Below are 15,946 nucleotides of genomic sequence, written 5' to 3' on the forward strand. Positions count from 1 at the left end.
TGATGGAATGAGATAAAGCGGCCGCAAGCTCCAAGTGATGGTTGATGGAAGGAGTCTCTGCTGGCAGGTCGAAGCACATAGGCTGGACGAGATCATGGTGCATGGCATACGGGACACAGAGCATCTGGGGTGCTTGGTTCGCACCTTCCAATAATGCGAAGACTAGCAATCCGCGTATCAAGATGCATGCCAGGGATGCGCAGGAGGGAATGATAAGCCCCTCGCAAATTGGAAGTCGATAGCTACCCAGTCATGTCAGCCACCTGGACATGCCCCACCATAAACAGCCTGTTGTTGCACTGTTGTATACATTGTGGAACACAACATAGTGTCAGGACTACAAGGAAGAGTGGGAGACAAATCTCAGAGTTGTGTGGTGAGAGGATGAGGGGGAGCATTGGGGCCATACTTGCTTGCCGACATCTGATCGCTCTTGTGACGAAAGCGGCTTCGTTTAAGTCACACGGTGGTAGTCCGTTCTCGTAGGAGTGTTTCTTACGGTTGCTCAGGAAGAACTGGCCGAAGAATTCTCTGTTCGAGGTAGACTGGGGATCTAGTACATCAGTAACTATGGTTTATATGCATTCAGAGTGCGGTGGGAGACAAATGAGTAACTAAAAGGGGAGGTATAAAGGAAGAGAAAGAAAAAGGAAACAAAGCAGTATTATTCTGAGGTGTTAACAGTCGTGTAAGAGCATGAATCATTACATTCACCCTCCTGACCTTCGACAAGAAGGTTAAATCATTTAGTTCTCACAAAGGTTATTAGACAGAAAAGATGTGTTGGGCTGAGCTGGGGTCTGAGAGAGATTCTTGAAGGGTTGATTGCAGAAGTTGTGAGAGCAGTTCTTAAAGAAAGTAGCTCACCCTCCTCACTTGGGGTGATCATGGTTTTCATGCCCTCCACCTCAACCCCTGGGTGCATAAGGTTCATGCCAGTGGTGCCTTTGACTACCATGAGATATGTTTGCTTGTTGTGTTCTACAGTAAGTGTGGTATTTCTCCCATGTGCCAAGTCTGGGCCTACTCTGACCAACTCTGACACTGGATGAGGTCTGGGGAAAGGTTCAGAAGCAAGTCCAACAGAAAGAACTGAACTCCAACTGGTGGAGTGTTGGCAGGAACAAAGTCCACTGAGATAAAGGTGGAGTGGAGTGAGGGCATTGGGTTTAGCTTGTGTGCTACCCCCTTGCACAATCTCAGCCCTCATATTTCAGAGGGAGAGTACAGATGGACAGATGGAGGTGACTCTGACAGACAGAGGATGGAGACAGAGGGAGTAGGAACTAAGTCGATATTTGTACTGAAGAACAGCAGAGTACAATACATGCTTTTATACTACTACAGAGGTACAGTGATCAGAATTGGAACTGACATACAGAGACTCATAAAATTTCAAGTAAAACTTCCTAGATGACAAATGAAGGGTAGACAGAGGACACACAAATGGAAAACACAGAACATCCCAAAGAGGAAACAGTCCTGGCACTGGACCATGTGGTGCATGTGCTGTGGAGTACCTGATCATGCACTGTCAGGGAGAAGTCCAAAGGGTAGTCACATGACTCCTCAGGGGATGGCCTGCATGGTCTGGTAGGAGAGCAGTACAAGTCTGACAGCAGTTGGAGCAGAGATGACTTGTAAATGTCAGGGGACAGGCAGAGTTGGTGTGAAGTGAGTGAACAACTGGCAGAAAAGGGGTGTGGAGTGAATGAGGACCTAGGACAAATGCATGGTCATGACAGTGCCCCCCCTTAGGGCCTGAATGCCTGAAGGCCACATATATGGGATGAGATCAACATGAGTTGATCATTTGAAATTATTTTGATGCCTTGAGGGTAATGGCTCTAGCTGCAATGGAGCTCTGTTGGAGTCTGAAGAACCACTTAAAAACATGTGCCAGGGTTCTGAACCCTTGTCCCTTCCCCCCATCATCATGTCCTCCCAGCATCAGAGAAAAACCCCCCAGCCAACCCCTGGCCATGTCTGTTACTATTCCCAAGTTGCAGATGAAGAACTGGTCATCCTCACCAACAACTCCACTGACACTGAGTGGGAGAAGTCCATGGAGAAGGCATGCTGACAAGAGGAGACCAAGTGGAGAGAGAGAGAGTGCATGGCAGAGCACAAGGCCAAGTGCAAGGAGGCCAAAAGGTGGAAGGCAGAGGAGGAGAGGTTGGAGGCAGAGTGGAGGAAGAGAGTGGAGGAGGAAGATGAACCAGTGACCCCACTTGAGGGTCCCTCAGGTGCAGGAGTCCACACATGGTGGGCAGAGTGGGAGCAGGAGTGGCAGTTGCAGGCCATGGGGAAGCAGGCTGAAGTGCACAAGGCTGCTGCACTGGCCTTTGAAAGGATGGCAGATGCAGCAGAGCAGATGGCAGTGGCTGCAGAGCAGACAGCCAATGAGTGGGCACTGTACCACACCTGGGCAGAGTGGGTGGAGATGAGGAGGAGGGAGGATGTGTGAGAGGCCAGGATGGCTGAGCTTGAGTGCACAGGCAGTGGTTGGAAGAGGCCTCTGTCAGAGGCAGCAGAGGAGCAGTGCAAGGAAGCAGCCAAAGGTGTGGAGAGGGACAACAAGGAAGAGGAAGAAGTCAGAGGAGAGCTGGAAGGCAGAGAAGGACAGGAGGGTGGCAGAGAGCAAGTGATGGAAGAGTAGTGTGGATTTCTTTCTTCTTTTTTTTTTGTTTTTTTTTTTTGTTTTTTGTTTTTTAGTTTGTATATTTTGTACTACCATGAAATAGACTTGTGATTCTGAGAAGTGAAATGGATAAGCAGAGAAAATTCTAAAGTACATAAGGTAGTTTGGTAAGGGGCAGAGTTGGCCTGCAGAGGAAGGTTATGTGGGCAGAGTACTATGGCAGAGGTTGATATGGGCCAGGTTTGTGCAGATAGCATTCATGGAAAGCAGAGGCTATGTCAGAAGCATGATCCAGCTCAGTTGCAAGCAACCAAGAGGTTTCTTCATCAGTGTTCTCATAACCAGCCCAGTGGACTAGGTACAAGAGTTGACAGTGGCAGTGACAGCAGTCTACCTTAGAGTCAAGTATCTCTGACACTTTGTACTCAAGGTCACCATTGACATCTACTGGCAGAGGCAGAGGTTGTTGTCAATTTGGGAAAGGGTTCACCACTGCAGCTTCCAGTTGTGAGACATGGAAGACCAGATGTACTGAGTGCATAGTGTCAGGGAGCTTAAGGGTGATGGAGTGTGTACCTGGCCTGGCCAAGATGGTGAACAGACCTAAGTGCCTTTTGGAGAGTTTTTCCAAAGGATGAGTGGAGTGGATGTACTTGGCTTTGACATAGGCCTGTTCTCCAACCTTGAACTCAGGTGGAGGTATGCATTTGGCATCTGCTGGACCCTGATAGCACTGCTGAGTGGTGGAAATTTTGGAGCAGAGGAAATCATGGAGGGCAGAGAGCTCAATGACATAGTCATGAGCCCTTGGAGAGGTGAAGTCTTGGTCAGGGACCACAAACAGGTTTGGATGATATCCCTTGTTAGCAAAGAAGGGAGAAGCTCCAGTAGTTGCACTTGGTGCATTGTTGAAAGCAAATTCTGCTAGAGGTAACAGCTCAGCCCAATTGTCTTGTTAGTAGTTACAGTAGACATGAAGGTACTGCTCAAGGGTCTGGTTCATTCACTCAGTCTGGCCATTGCCTTCTGGGTGGTAACCCAAAGTGAAGTGAAGATGCATATCAAGGGCCTTTCCTAGAGAGCAGAAGAAGTGTGAGACGAACTCAGGACCTCTGTCAGAGGTGACATTAGCTGGTACTCTGTGTTTGGAGAAGACATGGGTAAGGAAGAGCTTAGTGAGTTCAGTGGAGGTGACAGAGTTGTGGGTGGGGATGAACACCACTTGTTTTGAGAGGTGGTCCACTACCACAAGGATGGTGGAGTAGCCATCAGAGTTGGGGAGGTGTTTGATGAAGTCCATGGAGATGGAGTTCCAAGGTCTCTCTGGGACAGGGGGTTGCTTCAGTAGACCATAGGGGCAGTGCTGTGGAGTTTTGCTCTGTCCACAGGTGGTGCAGGACCTGATGTACTCCTTCATGTCAGAGTGGAGGTTAGGCCACACATAGTCCCTGTGGATGAGTTCTAGGGTGTGGTTTTGTCTGAAATGGCCTGCTAGAGGATGGTCATGCTTGAACTGAAGCACTTGAAGGTGGAGGTCACCAATGTCAGGGACAAAGATGTGACTGTCAAGGTGGAGCAGACCATCAGAGTCCAGGGACCACTGAGGCTTAGTCAGAGTTGGGAGATGGCTGGCAGAGACAGGGTTGGATGGTAGGGCAGAGATGATGTTGGAGTGCAAGCATTCAACATTGAAGACCATGGTGGTGTGGAGTACAGGTGCCATGAGGGTGGTGGTATGGAGGGACAATGTGAGTTGCTCCTGTGTAAACATTGGGCAGAGATTGTGAGGATTTACCTGCACATAGTCCCTATCCCCCCCTTTTGGGTAGATGTCCCAACATCAGTAAATCACTTTGAGCTGTGGAGCTCTCCACAGTGCTCCATAATACACAGAGTCCCCTAGCTAGGTCCAGGCTGGACAGATGCACCCAACAACACTTTTTGCTATGGCTAGTTGCCTGTTACTATGGAATGGTCACATTGTCATGGAACTTTGTCCAGTATCTTACTTACTATGGATTGCTATGAACTTTCATGCTTAGATATCACTGTACAAAACTGGCCAGACTGTATTCTCCTTGGGGTGTTGTCCAGTACTCCCCATCTCAATGTTTACTTTGCAAACATGTGATCACTCCACAACTAGGAACAGTTCACAGCAGGTATGACAGGAACAGGAGCATTGGCATCAATTGCGTACTACATGTAATGACAGGTATGACATGACTAGGTATTATGAAATCAATCAAGGACTGCCTGAATGTGCTAGTACCTCTCTACATTTGAATCAACCTCTTGCAGTGCAGCCCTGATATGAGGAGTCAGTGTGAGCATGTCAGCCACCCCAGTACTTACCATCCTTCCTTCACCCACTGAGAAAGCTGATCATGCAACCTTGCGCCATGATAGGGATTATGAAGGATGTCGTTCAGCACCTTCATCATGCCATGGAAAATGGAATTGTAAGCCTTGCCAGAGAATTGAGGCATTGTCTTTCCTGTGCTGTTCTTTGCAAATCCATCCAAGACACAATGATACTGTGAGAAAAGTTTGAGTTGCAGTGACTAAGGGTGTAAAATAACTCACTGCAGCTGTGATGAGAGCCAGACAGGAAAGGGGAACTGAATTGTTGAAGGACTCAGGATGCTTATCCATGATTTGATAGGTCCCAGTATAGTAGAATTGTATGACAGCTTCCTTGAGGGTGGGGTGAGTGAAATTCCTGGTTTTTCCCCAATAAACCAATCTGTTAGTAGTGCAGACAACAAACCATGTGAACATACATTCTCATCGAAACTGTCTCACAGGAAAAGCGAGTTGTCAAGGAGCTTTGGGGCAGTGGTCTCTATCCATTGTACACAAACCCATGGTGCAACATCAGAAGGAGGGATAAGGTTGAACACAGATGGCATGGTTGCCAGTGTAACTGACTTCAATTCCAAATGCCAGGTAGATATATCACCAAGGAGCTACCAGCAGTATGTCAGTAGCTGTAACCAAAAGATGGGACTACTTACAAGGCACACCATATCTTGCTTGTGGTCAGGCCAGTAACCTATAAAGTTAGGATAATGAGACATGTATAAAGCAAAAATATTGTTACTCACCATCTTCAAATTGCACACTGTGTTGATTCCACTCAATGACGACAGTGACGAGTGCCTCTGTTGTGGAGAGGTTGAGGTCATGAGATTTTGATGGGAACAGGTTAGAAAGTGCATGTGCAGCCCTGCATTCTTGCTTAGCATCTTTGAGACAGTCCTTCCATACTGCCTTGTGAAATCTCAGTTGTGAAGGCAATGGGCCCTCATCCTTAGCTTTCTTGGAGTTATGATGTGAGTCAAAGTGTGGTTCAGTGGTGAAAACCAACTAAAACCAACACAAAAGACAAAAGAAGCAAGTGGTGGTGTGCCTATGTGGTACCCAGATGGTAGAACCTTTGACCTGAGTGGTTTTTTGTGAGCTACAACACTCAAGGACAAGTGCTGAGGGTTGGGGGTGCTCCTGACAAAGAATAAGCAGGAATGCAAGAGAATGTGATAGGGTAGACTGCTGTCAGCCTACAGAAGGATGGATGGCAACTTAATTTGATGCTCTGAGCTGCACTGAGCTCAGGGAGGACCTGGAGTGAAGTAGATTGATGATAGATGATAATAAGCAAAGTAGATGATAGTTAGACCCTTAATAAAGTCTCAACTATTGAAGCTGATGGAGGATTTACTGAGTGATGATAAAAAATGTGAGCAAGAGGGGCTCTCTGACATCTTCTTCTCTTTTTTTTGCTATCTATGTACAGTGATTTATATACAGTACAGGGGTGTTGCCCATGGAAAACAAGGTGCAAACACTTGGTAACTGATTGGCAACTGATGAGTAAGGAATGTAAGCAATAGGTAATCATCTTGGAAAGCATTGGTAAGCATTGGTAAGGATTAGCAAGCCAAAAAGTGAAGAATCAGTAAGCAAAGTCAAAAGATTGGTAAGTATTGGCAATAGGTGAGTCAAAGACAGTCAGAATGTCAAAGTATGAGTCAAGTAATGCCAGGAACTGGGAAAGCACACTGGAATCACATTAGGGGGAGGCTGTGCATGTCACATCTTGAAGAGATCGCTTCTAGGCCTAAGGTGGGATGACAGAGAGGCAGTGCTGATCTGATGCCAATATAGTACATCCAAAAGTGGACAGGGTGAGTCAGATGTCAACAGGGGTCAAGCTTTGGGGGTCTGTGGGGTGGCAGGAGCATAGGGGATCACAACTTCCCCCCCCAAACCATCCTCTCAGGGAAGCAAATAAAAACTTCATGAATGAGGCTCTGTTGGAAGAGAGGATGAAGGGGGAGTGTCTTCTGCTGTATCTTGCAACAAGGAGGCAAGATGTGCATCATACTTGTCATGGATGTGATCAGGGAGAGTGGAGAACAGTAGATTATACTGTAGCTGTCACAATCTTGGAAGAATGATGGATGAGACTGGTATGAAGACATTGCAGGGAGCAGGGAGGAAAGATCCATATGCTTCTTGGACTGGAGAGACTGAAACGACCACATAAGACCTTTCCAAGAAAATGACAGACCTGAGGCAACCAAAGAACGTCCTCCTGGAGGCCATACTGACAAAAAGAACACACTGTCCAAGCTGGATGGGCTGAGAGGGCACAGACAAGGGTGGGATGTACCAGGATGCTTCAGGATGGAAGCTGGTAGGAACTCCTGATAGATATATGTAGCCATGGTCCCTAGCAAAGGGGACAAGTGAAATGATTGATGTAGAGGCAGCCATATCAGAAGAATTTAGCAAAACAAGTGTCTTTTGGAGGGAGTGCTGTAGAAATGTGTGGAGTGCACAAATCCTTTCCAGTTTTGGAAGGTAAGATTGCATGGCTGAGCACTACAAGCGAGTGTGGGAATGGTCTTGGTATCTGCAGAAATGGTGGAGATATGTCGAAAACTGGAATGCCATACATGGGCACTTAAGAATTTTAGCCAGCACTTAACCTGCTCCCTTTCTTTTTCTCTGGCACTGATGACCTGTTCTTGTGTGAGGGATGACTGCTGACATTCCTGGCTGTCCTTCTTTGCATGAGGGGCTCTGGTGTGCTGAGATACTTCGTTGACCAAGTCATATGCAAGGGTCAGAAGATCATGATCGGGAACAGGACAGCCATTAGTGCAATGGTGGCATTCAAGAATGTTGATGACAGCACCACATTGGGAACCCTAAAACAACAATCTAAATAAATAAAGCTAGCAGGAATGGCATTTTCATACCTCTGGCTGAGCCTTGTCCTTGGATTGTAAGCTTTGCAGAGCCACATCATCATCCTTGTTGTATGTGTACTGAAACTCATGGTCAGGGGGTAAGGAATTGTGGTGAATAGGATTGCTTGTCATCATTTCTTGGGAGAAGCCTAACAAAGAACATTGAGCCAATACCATAATAACCTCTGACACATACCAGGATGAGTTGATTGCCTAAGATTTGTTGCACCCCATCCAAATGCATCATTCTCATCTTTGTCAAACTCATCGCTGGAGACCTTGCCAGCCTCTGTGTCTGATGGGTTATTACTCAAGGACTCCGACTCCTCTTCTGAGGAGCCCTCTGATGACAGCTTCTCTGAACTCTTGTGGCAAATGTCAGCAGTTGCCAAAGTTTGTCTCAATGAGAGCAAGCTATCAAGGGAGGGGTCGATACAAGAGTTGGGGATGGCAGCAGGCAGCTGGTGGGGGATAAACTGAGACTGGTAGTTGGGCTGGGGTGTTGGTGGATGAGATGTATTACTGGGAACTTGGTCTCCCCGAATCGCAGCGATATAAGGATTATTGAGCACTTGAAGGTCAGGTTCCATCCCAGGAGGCATGATATGACCTGGCTGTTGAGCTGGAACACTGAAACCAAAGTGATGGGAGTCTGTGGGGTGTGGATGGAAGACAGGTGTTGCTACTGCTGTTGAAGACTGAGGGACAGGATTCTGAAATGAACATTGTATATCAGTATGAAAAGACACTCACTGGAGGCATATCAGCTGGGCTAGGACCATTCACAATGGGAGGCATGTAGGGTGGTGGGGCGACATTGGACTTTGCAAGCAGTTAGCTTGATATTTGCAAATAACTAGAACTGCCCTTCAGTTTTGCATTCTGGCCAGCACTGTGTCCCCCACCCTTTTTCTGCCAATGGGCAGAGGTGCAAGAGGATTTACAACAGAATTGTTGGGGAGATCCATCGACTTTTGTGGCCATGTAGCTCAGCCTTCAAGGGCAGTACCAATCTGCTCCAATTGCTCGGCCCTTCCACTTGAACCTGCCCCTGCCCTTCCACTACAATGGAGTCCTGCTGTGGCAACAGACTGAGACTCTTTGAGATTGATGGGTGGGCTTCCTAGATGCTTGTTGTTTGTGGGTTGAGTGCTTCCATTGGCCTCTGGTCATTGTTTGGCTTTTTTGCTATCCTTCTTTTTCGGTGGGATTGTTCCAGATTGGGTGGACATCTGCAGGTACAAGCAGAGAACAGTATAAGATGGAAGCCTGGGGACCACAATGAAATGACATCTTGTGAATCCATATAAACATTGACAGGTTCATCGTGAGATGTAAAATGAAATGACACATGGAGATGGTTACCTGCTGCAAATGAATTGAAACACTTTACACATAGCATACAGAACATGAACTAAACATAAAATTCATGCTAAGACTACATGCCTTTGAAGCATTTATTGAGTATAGGAGGGTTATCCATGCTCCTTACCTCTTCACAAAGGCATTTAGAAGACATAATTGCCAAAGACATAACATCCATATCATTCTCCTGACTTGGACACATGCTTGAATTAAGCGCTTTGTGCTGGGCAATGATCTGCTGGAATGCATTTGTCATCTCCAGTGGTTTCTCATATGGCATGCTGGCCAAGAAATGGTCAAAAAGGGAGATAATGTCAGAGAACTGCACTGCAGTTCTGCTCAGCAGGGACCACCCAAGCAATATGCACCACTCATTAGCCAGAGGGATTAGATCTTGAAAATATTGCGAGACCTCGGAATCCAGCCTCAATTCAGACAGGTCATTAAGGAATGTGAACTTGGCACATCTGGTGATTTCAAGATCTTTGGCTGCCTTTTCACTCCACAAGCCAAGAAGTGTCTTTTCATGGCTGATATCTTGACACTCATGGCCAAGTGGCCCATCATAAAGGATGAGGATCCAGATGAAAATGTAGAACAGGGATTCAATATCGTCTGCAAATTTATGGTGTATAGTAGTAGGGTGATCAATGAATATGCAGGTGAGAGAGGTGCTTTTCTGATTTGATGGGACATTAGTCTTTCCACTTTTAGTGATGGCTTCCTTGAGTTGGCAAAGGATATTCACTGAAAGGAAGGGGACTGTCCCCTTTGCATACTATCAGCTTCGAGTTCCAAAATGTTTTGCATAGTACTTACTGCGCTGCCTAAGTCATATTCCCCCCTGTAACATGAGCTGTACAGCAAATTCCCAGTCAAGGAGAAAGCTGTGTGACCCATTTGTGAAGCCCTTGATCATTGTATTGTTGATGCTACAATCTTGATGGAGGACACCCCTCTCGAGAGCCTGCTGTTGGACTGTTAAAGCAATTAGTATTGATTTTACAAGTGGAAGAGGATATGTACTTCATAAAATATCTCAGATGCATGAAACGAGTTCCTTTTTTGTCTTGAACATTACCATTGGCCTTGCACATGGCTTCATAGCCAATTGCACATGAGTTCTCTGAGACTTCATGCACGATCGCCACTTCTCATCACAATATCATTCAGTTTTATCAACAATGCCCAGCTTGACCTTGACGACCCAGTAGTGTTGCAACTTGGGAACTCCATTGATGTCCTGGACCAGCTTCATCATGTTGACTTTGTGCAGGGCTGTCCTCTGCTCTGACTCCTCCACCCAATAATCCTTGATGATGTAGTATTCCCCATTGTAGCATGTGAGGTAACAAACAGTACCCCTTCCTAGAAAGCCTGTGCTCAAGAATAATACATCAAGCACCTTGTAGAAGGTCTTGTTTACTTGGATCCTCCTGATTGCTGGGATGTGTTCAGGTGATGCGGGAGTCAGGAGTGAGTTTGCACTGGGGAGGATGCCCAACTCCAAGTGAGGAGAAGGCATTGCAGGAGAGGGGAAAGGGGAGAGAGGTATCACAAGTGCTGTGCATTTGCAGCTGTGTGCAGGATGGGGGGATATCTCTATGGTTGAATCAAAGCCAAGGGTTGAGTGGGAGCCAAACGCAACAGCACATATAATGTATATGAAGACTTCTGCATCAGTGTGGATATTGATAGAGGGTGAGATTGCACCACCAGAGTGGTTGTAAAAGTGAAGTTGAAGAAGTTTGCTATCAGTAATTGATAATCCAAGGACATAGCACCTCCAGGGCTGGTCGATGAGGGTTAGATATGCCTTAGTGTCCATCATCTTCCCAAGGTGGGGTGCTGGCTTGAAAGACTCCTTTGAGTACTCAGCAATGACTTTGGGACTTAACCATGTAATCTCATTGAGGGATACTGGGGTGTTATCAACAAGGATGAGGTTGGGCTTTTGGGAATAACCTGTAAAACTTCACAAGCTGGTTCCACTCCAGTCCACCATCCATTGATGCTGGGGTTTGCTGGATAGACTGGGCATTGTGGATTTGGCAGCAGTTCCAATAGCATTGAGAAACAGAGCAACTTGCTTTTCAAAGCAGAGCTTTTCTTATTCTACTGGCAGCTCTGAGGCAAGTGGCCTGGGTTGCTTGGGAGGTGAATCAGAGCCTGGGGGTGGATGAAGCACCCAGTGCCAGCACTTTCTATCATCATCGTATAGGCTGACCAGGCTGTCTTCTGACAAGCCACCCTGGTTGAAGGAGGTGGAATAGCTACAGACACATGTGGGAATTGTTTTCAGAGGGACAATCAGGGACCTGGGAGCTATGGAGGTAAATGTATCTCTGAAGGACTCGAAGATAATATTTGTAACATAACTGAGGCTCTGAGGAGAGCTAACTTGTATCCATGGTTCACAGATGATGGTGCTCTCAAGTTCTGAAGCAGTGAACTTGTCCATAACATGAACCATGTGGCCATGTTTGGGCAGGGGGAGAGAACCAATCAGCTTGTAGGTACCATCTATTGTTTGATATCTGTTTTTGTTCGAGTCTTTGGACATTTCTGAGGGTTGTTGACAAGTAGGGTCACACATTTGAAAATGGTGCCACCACTCAAAATACTGATGCATTTCAACATTAACATGTAATAAGCTCTGGTATACAGTAAGGTAACATGTATGTTGACTAGATGGGAGGAGAATCTGAACAACTTGGGGAAAAGTACATATTTTTGTCAAAGTATTTGTTGAGATAGAATTCAGTAGAATGCTCGAAGGAGTTGTATGCCATCAATCAATTATCTGCAGTTTGCCCGAAGCAAGGTATGAGATGTGCAAACACCTGGACCTGACTGAGCAGGATGACATCACCAAGACGTTGGCCATTCACTCTCTTTGCGCACCTAAGGATATGTAGGTGTGTTGCATCTTCAGCTGCTATGTCAAAACATTGTATGTAGACCAAAAAATGGTCTGTCTATGACCATCTTACCCCCCTCTTGCCAAAAGGGCGCATCAGGAGATGGAGCTGGCCAACAACATGACCTAAGATACTCTTGTGAGTGACATGGAAAAGTAGTGTGGACCATGAAGCTTTCAGGCCACTCTCTGGCCATTTGAAATGGGGGTCCACATTGATGATAGCTGCATCATAGCAGCCAAGGGTCCAGGTCTTGCAAGGTGGAGAACAGAAGAGAGTCTGGGCAGGGAGGATGTCTGTGATATCATGTATTGCTGTGTTCTGCAGCCACATCTTGTACCAAACCTGCAGATCAGTAAAAGGCAGGGTTGAAGAGCTTGATCCCCGATGTTGCCTGCTTATAGTGTGCACAGAGCTTGGTCCATACACCTTCTCACAATTTAGAAAATTGACAAGGGTGGCTCAGAGGTCAAGTAGTCCAAACTTCTCAGCAGCACCATCAACACTAATGCATTGCAAGGGTGGGTCATAGGAAAGGTTGATCACCATACTGTCTGTGATAAAAATATGCAAGGGGAAGGGAATGGAGTCTGCATCCTGGGTCCTGAGGCACACAGAGATGGAAAAGTAATCAGTGACCAGCTGTGTGGGACCTGGTGTCTTGGAAACTAGATTTGCCTCCTTGTGATCACTGATCTCACTGTCACCATCATCAGAACTCCCATCCTCAACCTCCAAGGACTTTTCTTCCACATGACAATGGGAGTGAGTCTTCGATTCATATAATGATGTTGTGAGTTCAAATGTCCTACATTTTTCAGTGCAATCGAGGTACCAGCAAATTTGAGGATCATAGTTATTGTTATTGCTAGCTGATGCAGGTGTCTTGATCTCCAATACATGGGCATGTTCAGTTACATTGGCAGTCCATTGGATGGTGACCCTGACATGCTTCACACTTGGTACAATGCTCTGCATGAGTTCTAACTTGGGGATGTGCCAATTGTTGATGGGCTTGTTTCCCTTACCATGTCATGCACTGTGATCAAGTATTGACTGCTTGTGTGCATGAAACTTGTCCAGTACAGAAGATATTATATGAAGATCATTGTCATCAATGCGGTAAGCTTGGACTTGGTATCAGAAGTCCATGAGCACATGAATAGCAGTAATAATTTTGGGAGGGGCTGCTCCAGTGATAACACTGATGATGTAACGTTGGACATCATGGTGCACACATCCAGTCACCTGTTTCGGCTTAGCAACACCACCTTTAAAGTGATGGAACCCTGCAGTGGGCTGTAAAACTGCGAAGCAAAAGTTGATTTTGGCTTCACCAACTGCATTTATGCACCACTTCATGTCATGGTCCCAAAATTCCTTGTGCAGGTGGTGAAGGGGCTCCAGAGTTATAAAAGTGCTTGGACAAGAAAGTGGAATGTCCCTCCAAAATGGGTCACTAACTCTGCTGAGGCGAAAGCACTGTGCTTTGCAAAAGAAGACTTGGATGTTTGTAGGGTGGACCTTCGATTTCACCACTGTGAGCTGAGCCAGAGTGGTGGACATGGTTTGTGGCTCATGTTGGAATGGGTCTCTGAACTGTTTGTGCATTGCCATGGTGATCAGGGAAGTCTTTCCCCCAACAGCTGCAAGCATGGCAGCCTTGGGAGTGTTGGTGATATAACCTGTGATTGGTGTGAAACAGTACAGTATCATGCCAAGAAGAGTCACTCCGCTTGGAAGCTGTGACTGGGGTATGTTAATTGAATAAAAGGATGTATAACTTGCAGTGGAAACATACCTGCATATGCCAAGCATCATCAGTGGTCATCCACTCTGTATACACCCTACAAAGCTTCTCAGGCATATTGTATACATGCCTCAGAATGAAATTGAGCTGGTCAGAGAACAAAGGGTGGTTGAGAAGCCATGCAATGCATTCCAGGGGATTGTGCCAGTACAAGTGCGCAGGATGTTTGGTTGGCTGCAAAGGAGTAATCTCCATTGAGCACTAGTGTGGCCCACCAGGGAGTAACTCAGCCAGCCCACGAAGTGCTCTGGCTGTACAAAAGGAAATATTTAGTAGCTGTATCTGGTGCACATCAATAATGATCTTTGGAGAGAATAGGGACAGGCTTATGATTGACGATGACAAGAAAGAGTCTATAGCTCTCATGCTCAGGCCTGAACAAAGTAACCACAATGCCAGCTCCCATTCATTGTGGGAGTTGAAGGGGTAGTACAGATTTGATGCCTGTAGGTTGCTGAACTGGTTGCCATTAAATTTGTCCATAAACGTTGGGCCAAGTCCAAACATTTTAGCTGCTCCCTCAAAGTCATCTGTGGTTGGCCCCCACGTGTCAAATGCCATATGAACAAAATCCAGGTAATCATGAGTTGCATAGTCATCAGGGTTGGTGCTCATCGGGACATCTTCTAAGTGTGTTGGGTGTTGAGAGTTATGAATGTTCAAGCTTGAAGGTTGGAGAGACTTGTGAAGGTGGACTAAGTTATTGACCCAGGTATTGCACCCAGAGGATGGCTGGCTCACATGCATTGTGACAGTGCTGTGACTCTGGAAGCTGCCTTTACTGCAACTTGGACAATGGGGCATACTCTAGATGGTCAGGAAGGCCAATTCTGTGTTACATGATTATCACTTCAGTGTGAATCAGGACATTGTTTGGATCACTATGGAGTGCATTTCTCATATACTACCCAATCACATCCCATTCACGAACATAGTCACTCATGTCCATTTATAACCTCAATCACACACACCTTCATGCTGGATTGACCATGCCCACAGTCAAGCATCACCTGGGCAGCAAAGGACTGCCCCATAAGCCTCGTGATGGCGGGTTCTCTTCCTGCAACAGTCCCTCTAGCAGTGCTGAGGTCAAAGCAGAGACAACTGGTGTCTTAGCTGAGATGTATGGAATATTGGAGTTGTCCACTCACACAGTAAGTTCTTTTTTTCCTTCCTAATAACCACTCATTGATAGGTTTTCAATCTGCAGCATGAATCAAAGAGTCAGCTGAATCATGAGGCACTTCTCCTTCTCAATGTAGTGCATGCACAGCACAAAGTCTTTCATGCAGAACAAGCTCTGGCTGCATGCGTTGCCCACAAATACAAATTGATGGCCAAGTTGTACAAGTACAAGGCAGGCAGTGGCAAGGCAAGAGTCCATGAAAAAGATATGGAGGTCGGCTCATTACGTGTAGCAATGAAAAAACATGGACTGGGGGAGCCTATTTTCGATGTTAGTGTTCTGGCCAGTGAGCTGCAGCCATCTCTCGAGTCTGATGGTATGCTATGCTCGCTCTTTTCTTTTGGGCCACTATTTTACTTATGCTGGATCTTGATAGGCACAGTTATTGAGCATGCTGGTAGTTGAATACTTGCCATTCATCTAGACTAGTACTATCCATTACTTTCCTGTACTTATCAAAAAATGCTGTATGCTATGTCTGTGTGTTGTTGCCTTCATGCATAGGATCAAAGTTAGATCTACCAAGTTCTCTACTACAGTGGGAATCTACGTAGCTGTATTAGCTAGGTGTGTCTTTTCCCTTGTATGCTAGGTAGCTATTGGTCTTTGGATTGCTGGTATCACTGGTGTGGCTTACTCAGGTGCTATGAGTTGCTTGGATGCTGGCCACTACTTTGGGCAAGTCTGGTGTAGTCTACTCTGGCACTATGAGTTGCTAGGATGCTTGACATTGCTTTAGACTAATATGGAATTGTGCAAATACTA

At 46.2% G+C, this 15,946-nt stretch overlaps 3 protein-coding genes across 3 annotated transcripts; 1 reads left to right on the top strand and 2 right to left on the bottom strand.

The window, feature by feature from the left end:
• Positions 1-10,429: 10,429 nt before the first annotated feature.
• On the bottom strand, positions 10,430-11,092 carry F5J12DRAFT_897447 (uncharacterized protein; the record flags this gene model as incomplete). The annotated part of the gene is made up of 1 exon (XM_051748027.1): positions 10,430-11,092. One exon carries the CDS (start codon positions 11,090-11,092, stop codon positions 10,430-10,432), a length of 663 nt encoding a protein of 220 aa, XP_051595536.1.
• Positions 11,093-13,502: 2,410 nt separating this feature from the next.
• Positions 13,503-13,904, bottom strand: F5J12DRAFT_681046 (uncharacterized protein; the record flags this gene model as incomplete). The annotated part of the gene is made up of 1 exon (XM_051740249.1): positions 13,503-13,904. A coding segment is annotated over one exon (402 nt), but the record flags the coding sequence as incomplete, so codon positions are not given.
• A 1,032-nt stretch (positions 13,905-14,936) lies between these two features.
• On the top strand, positions 14,937-15,586 carry F5J12DRAFT_897448 (uncharacterized protein; the record flags this gene model as incomplete). Its single annotated transcript, XM_051748028.1, has 3 exons — positions 14,937-15,149; positions 15,206-15,497; positions 15,558-15,586. 3 exons carry the CDS (start codon positions 14,937-14,939, stop codon positions 15,584-15,586), a joined length of 534 nt encoding a protein of 177 aa, XP_051595538.1.
• Positions 15,587-15,946: the final 360 nt, after the last annotated feature.

The sequence above is a fragment of the Pisolithus orientalis genome (assembly GCF_024613125.1).
Source record: "Pisolithus orientalis strain OTSU chromosome Unknown F5J12scaffold_53, whole genome shotgun sequence".
In the NCBI taxonomy this organism is placed as follows: domain Eukaryota; kingdom Fungi; phylum Basidiomycota; class Agaricomycetes; order Boletales; family Pisolithaceae; genus Pisolithus; species Pisolithus orientalis.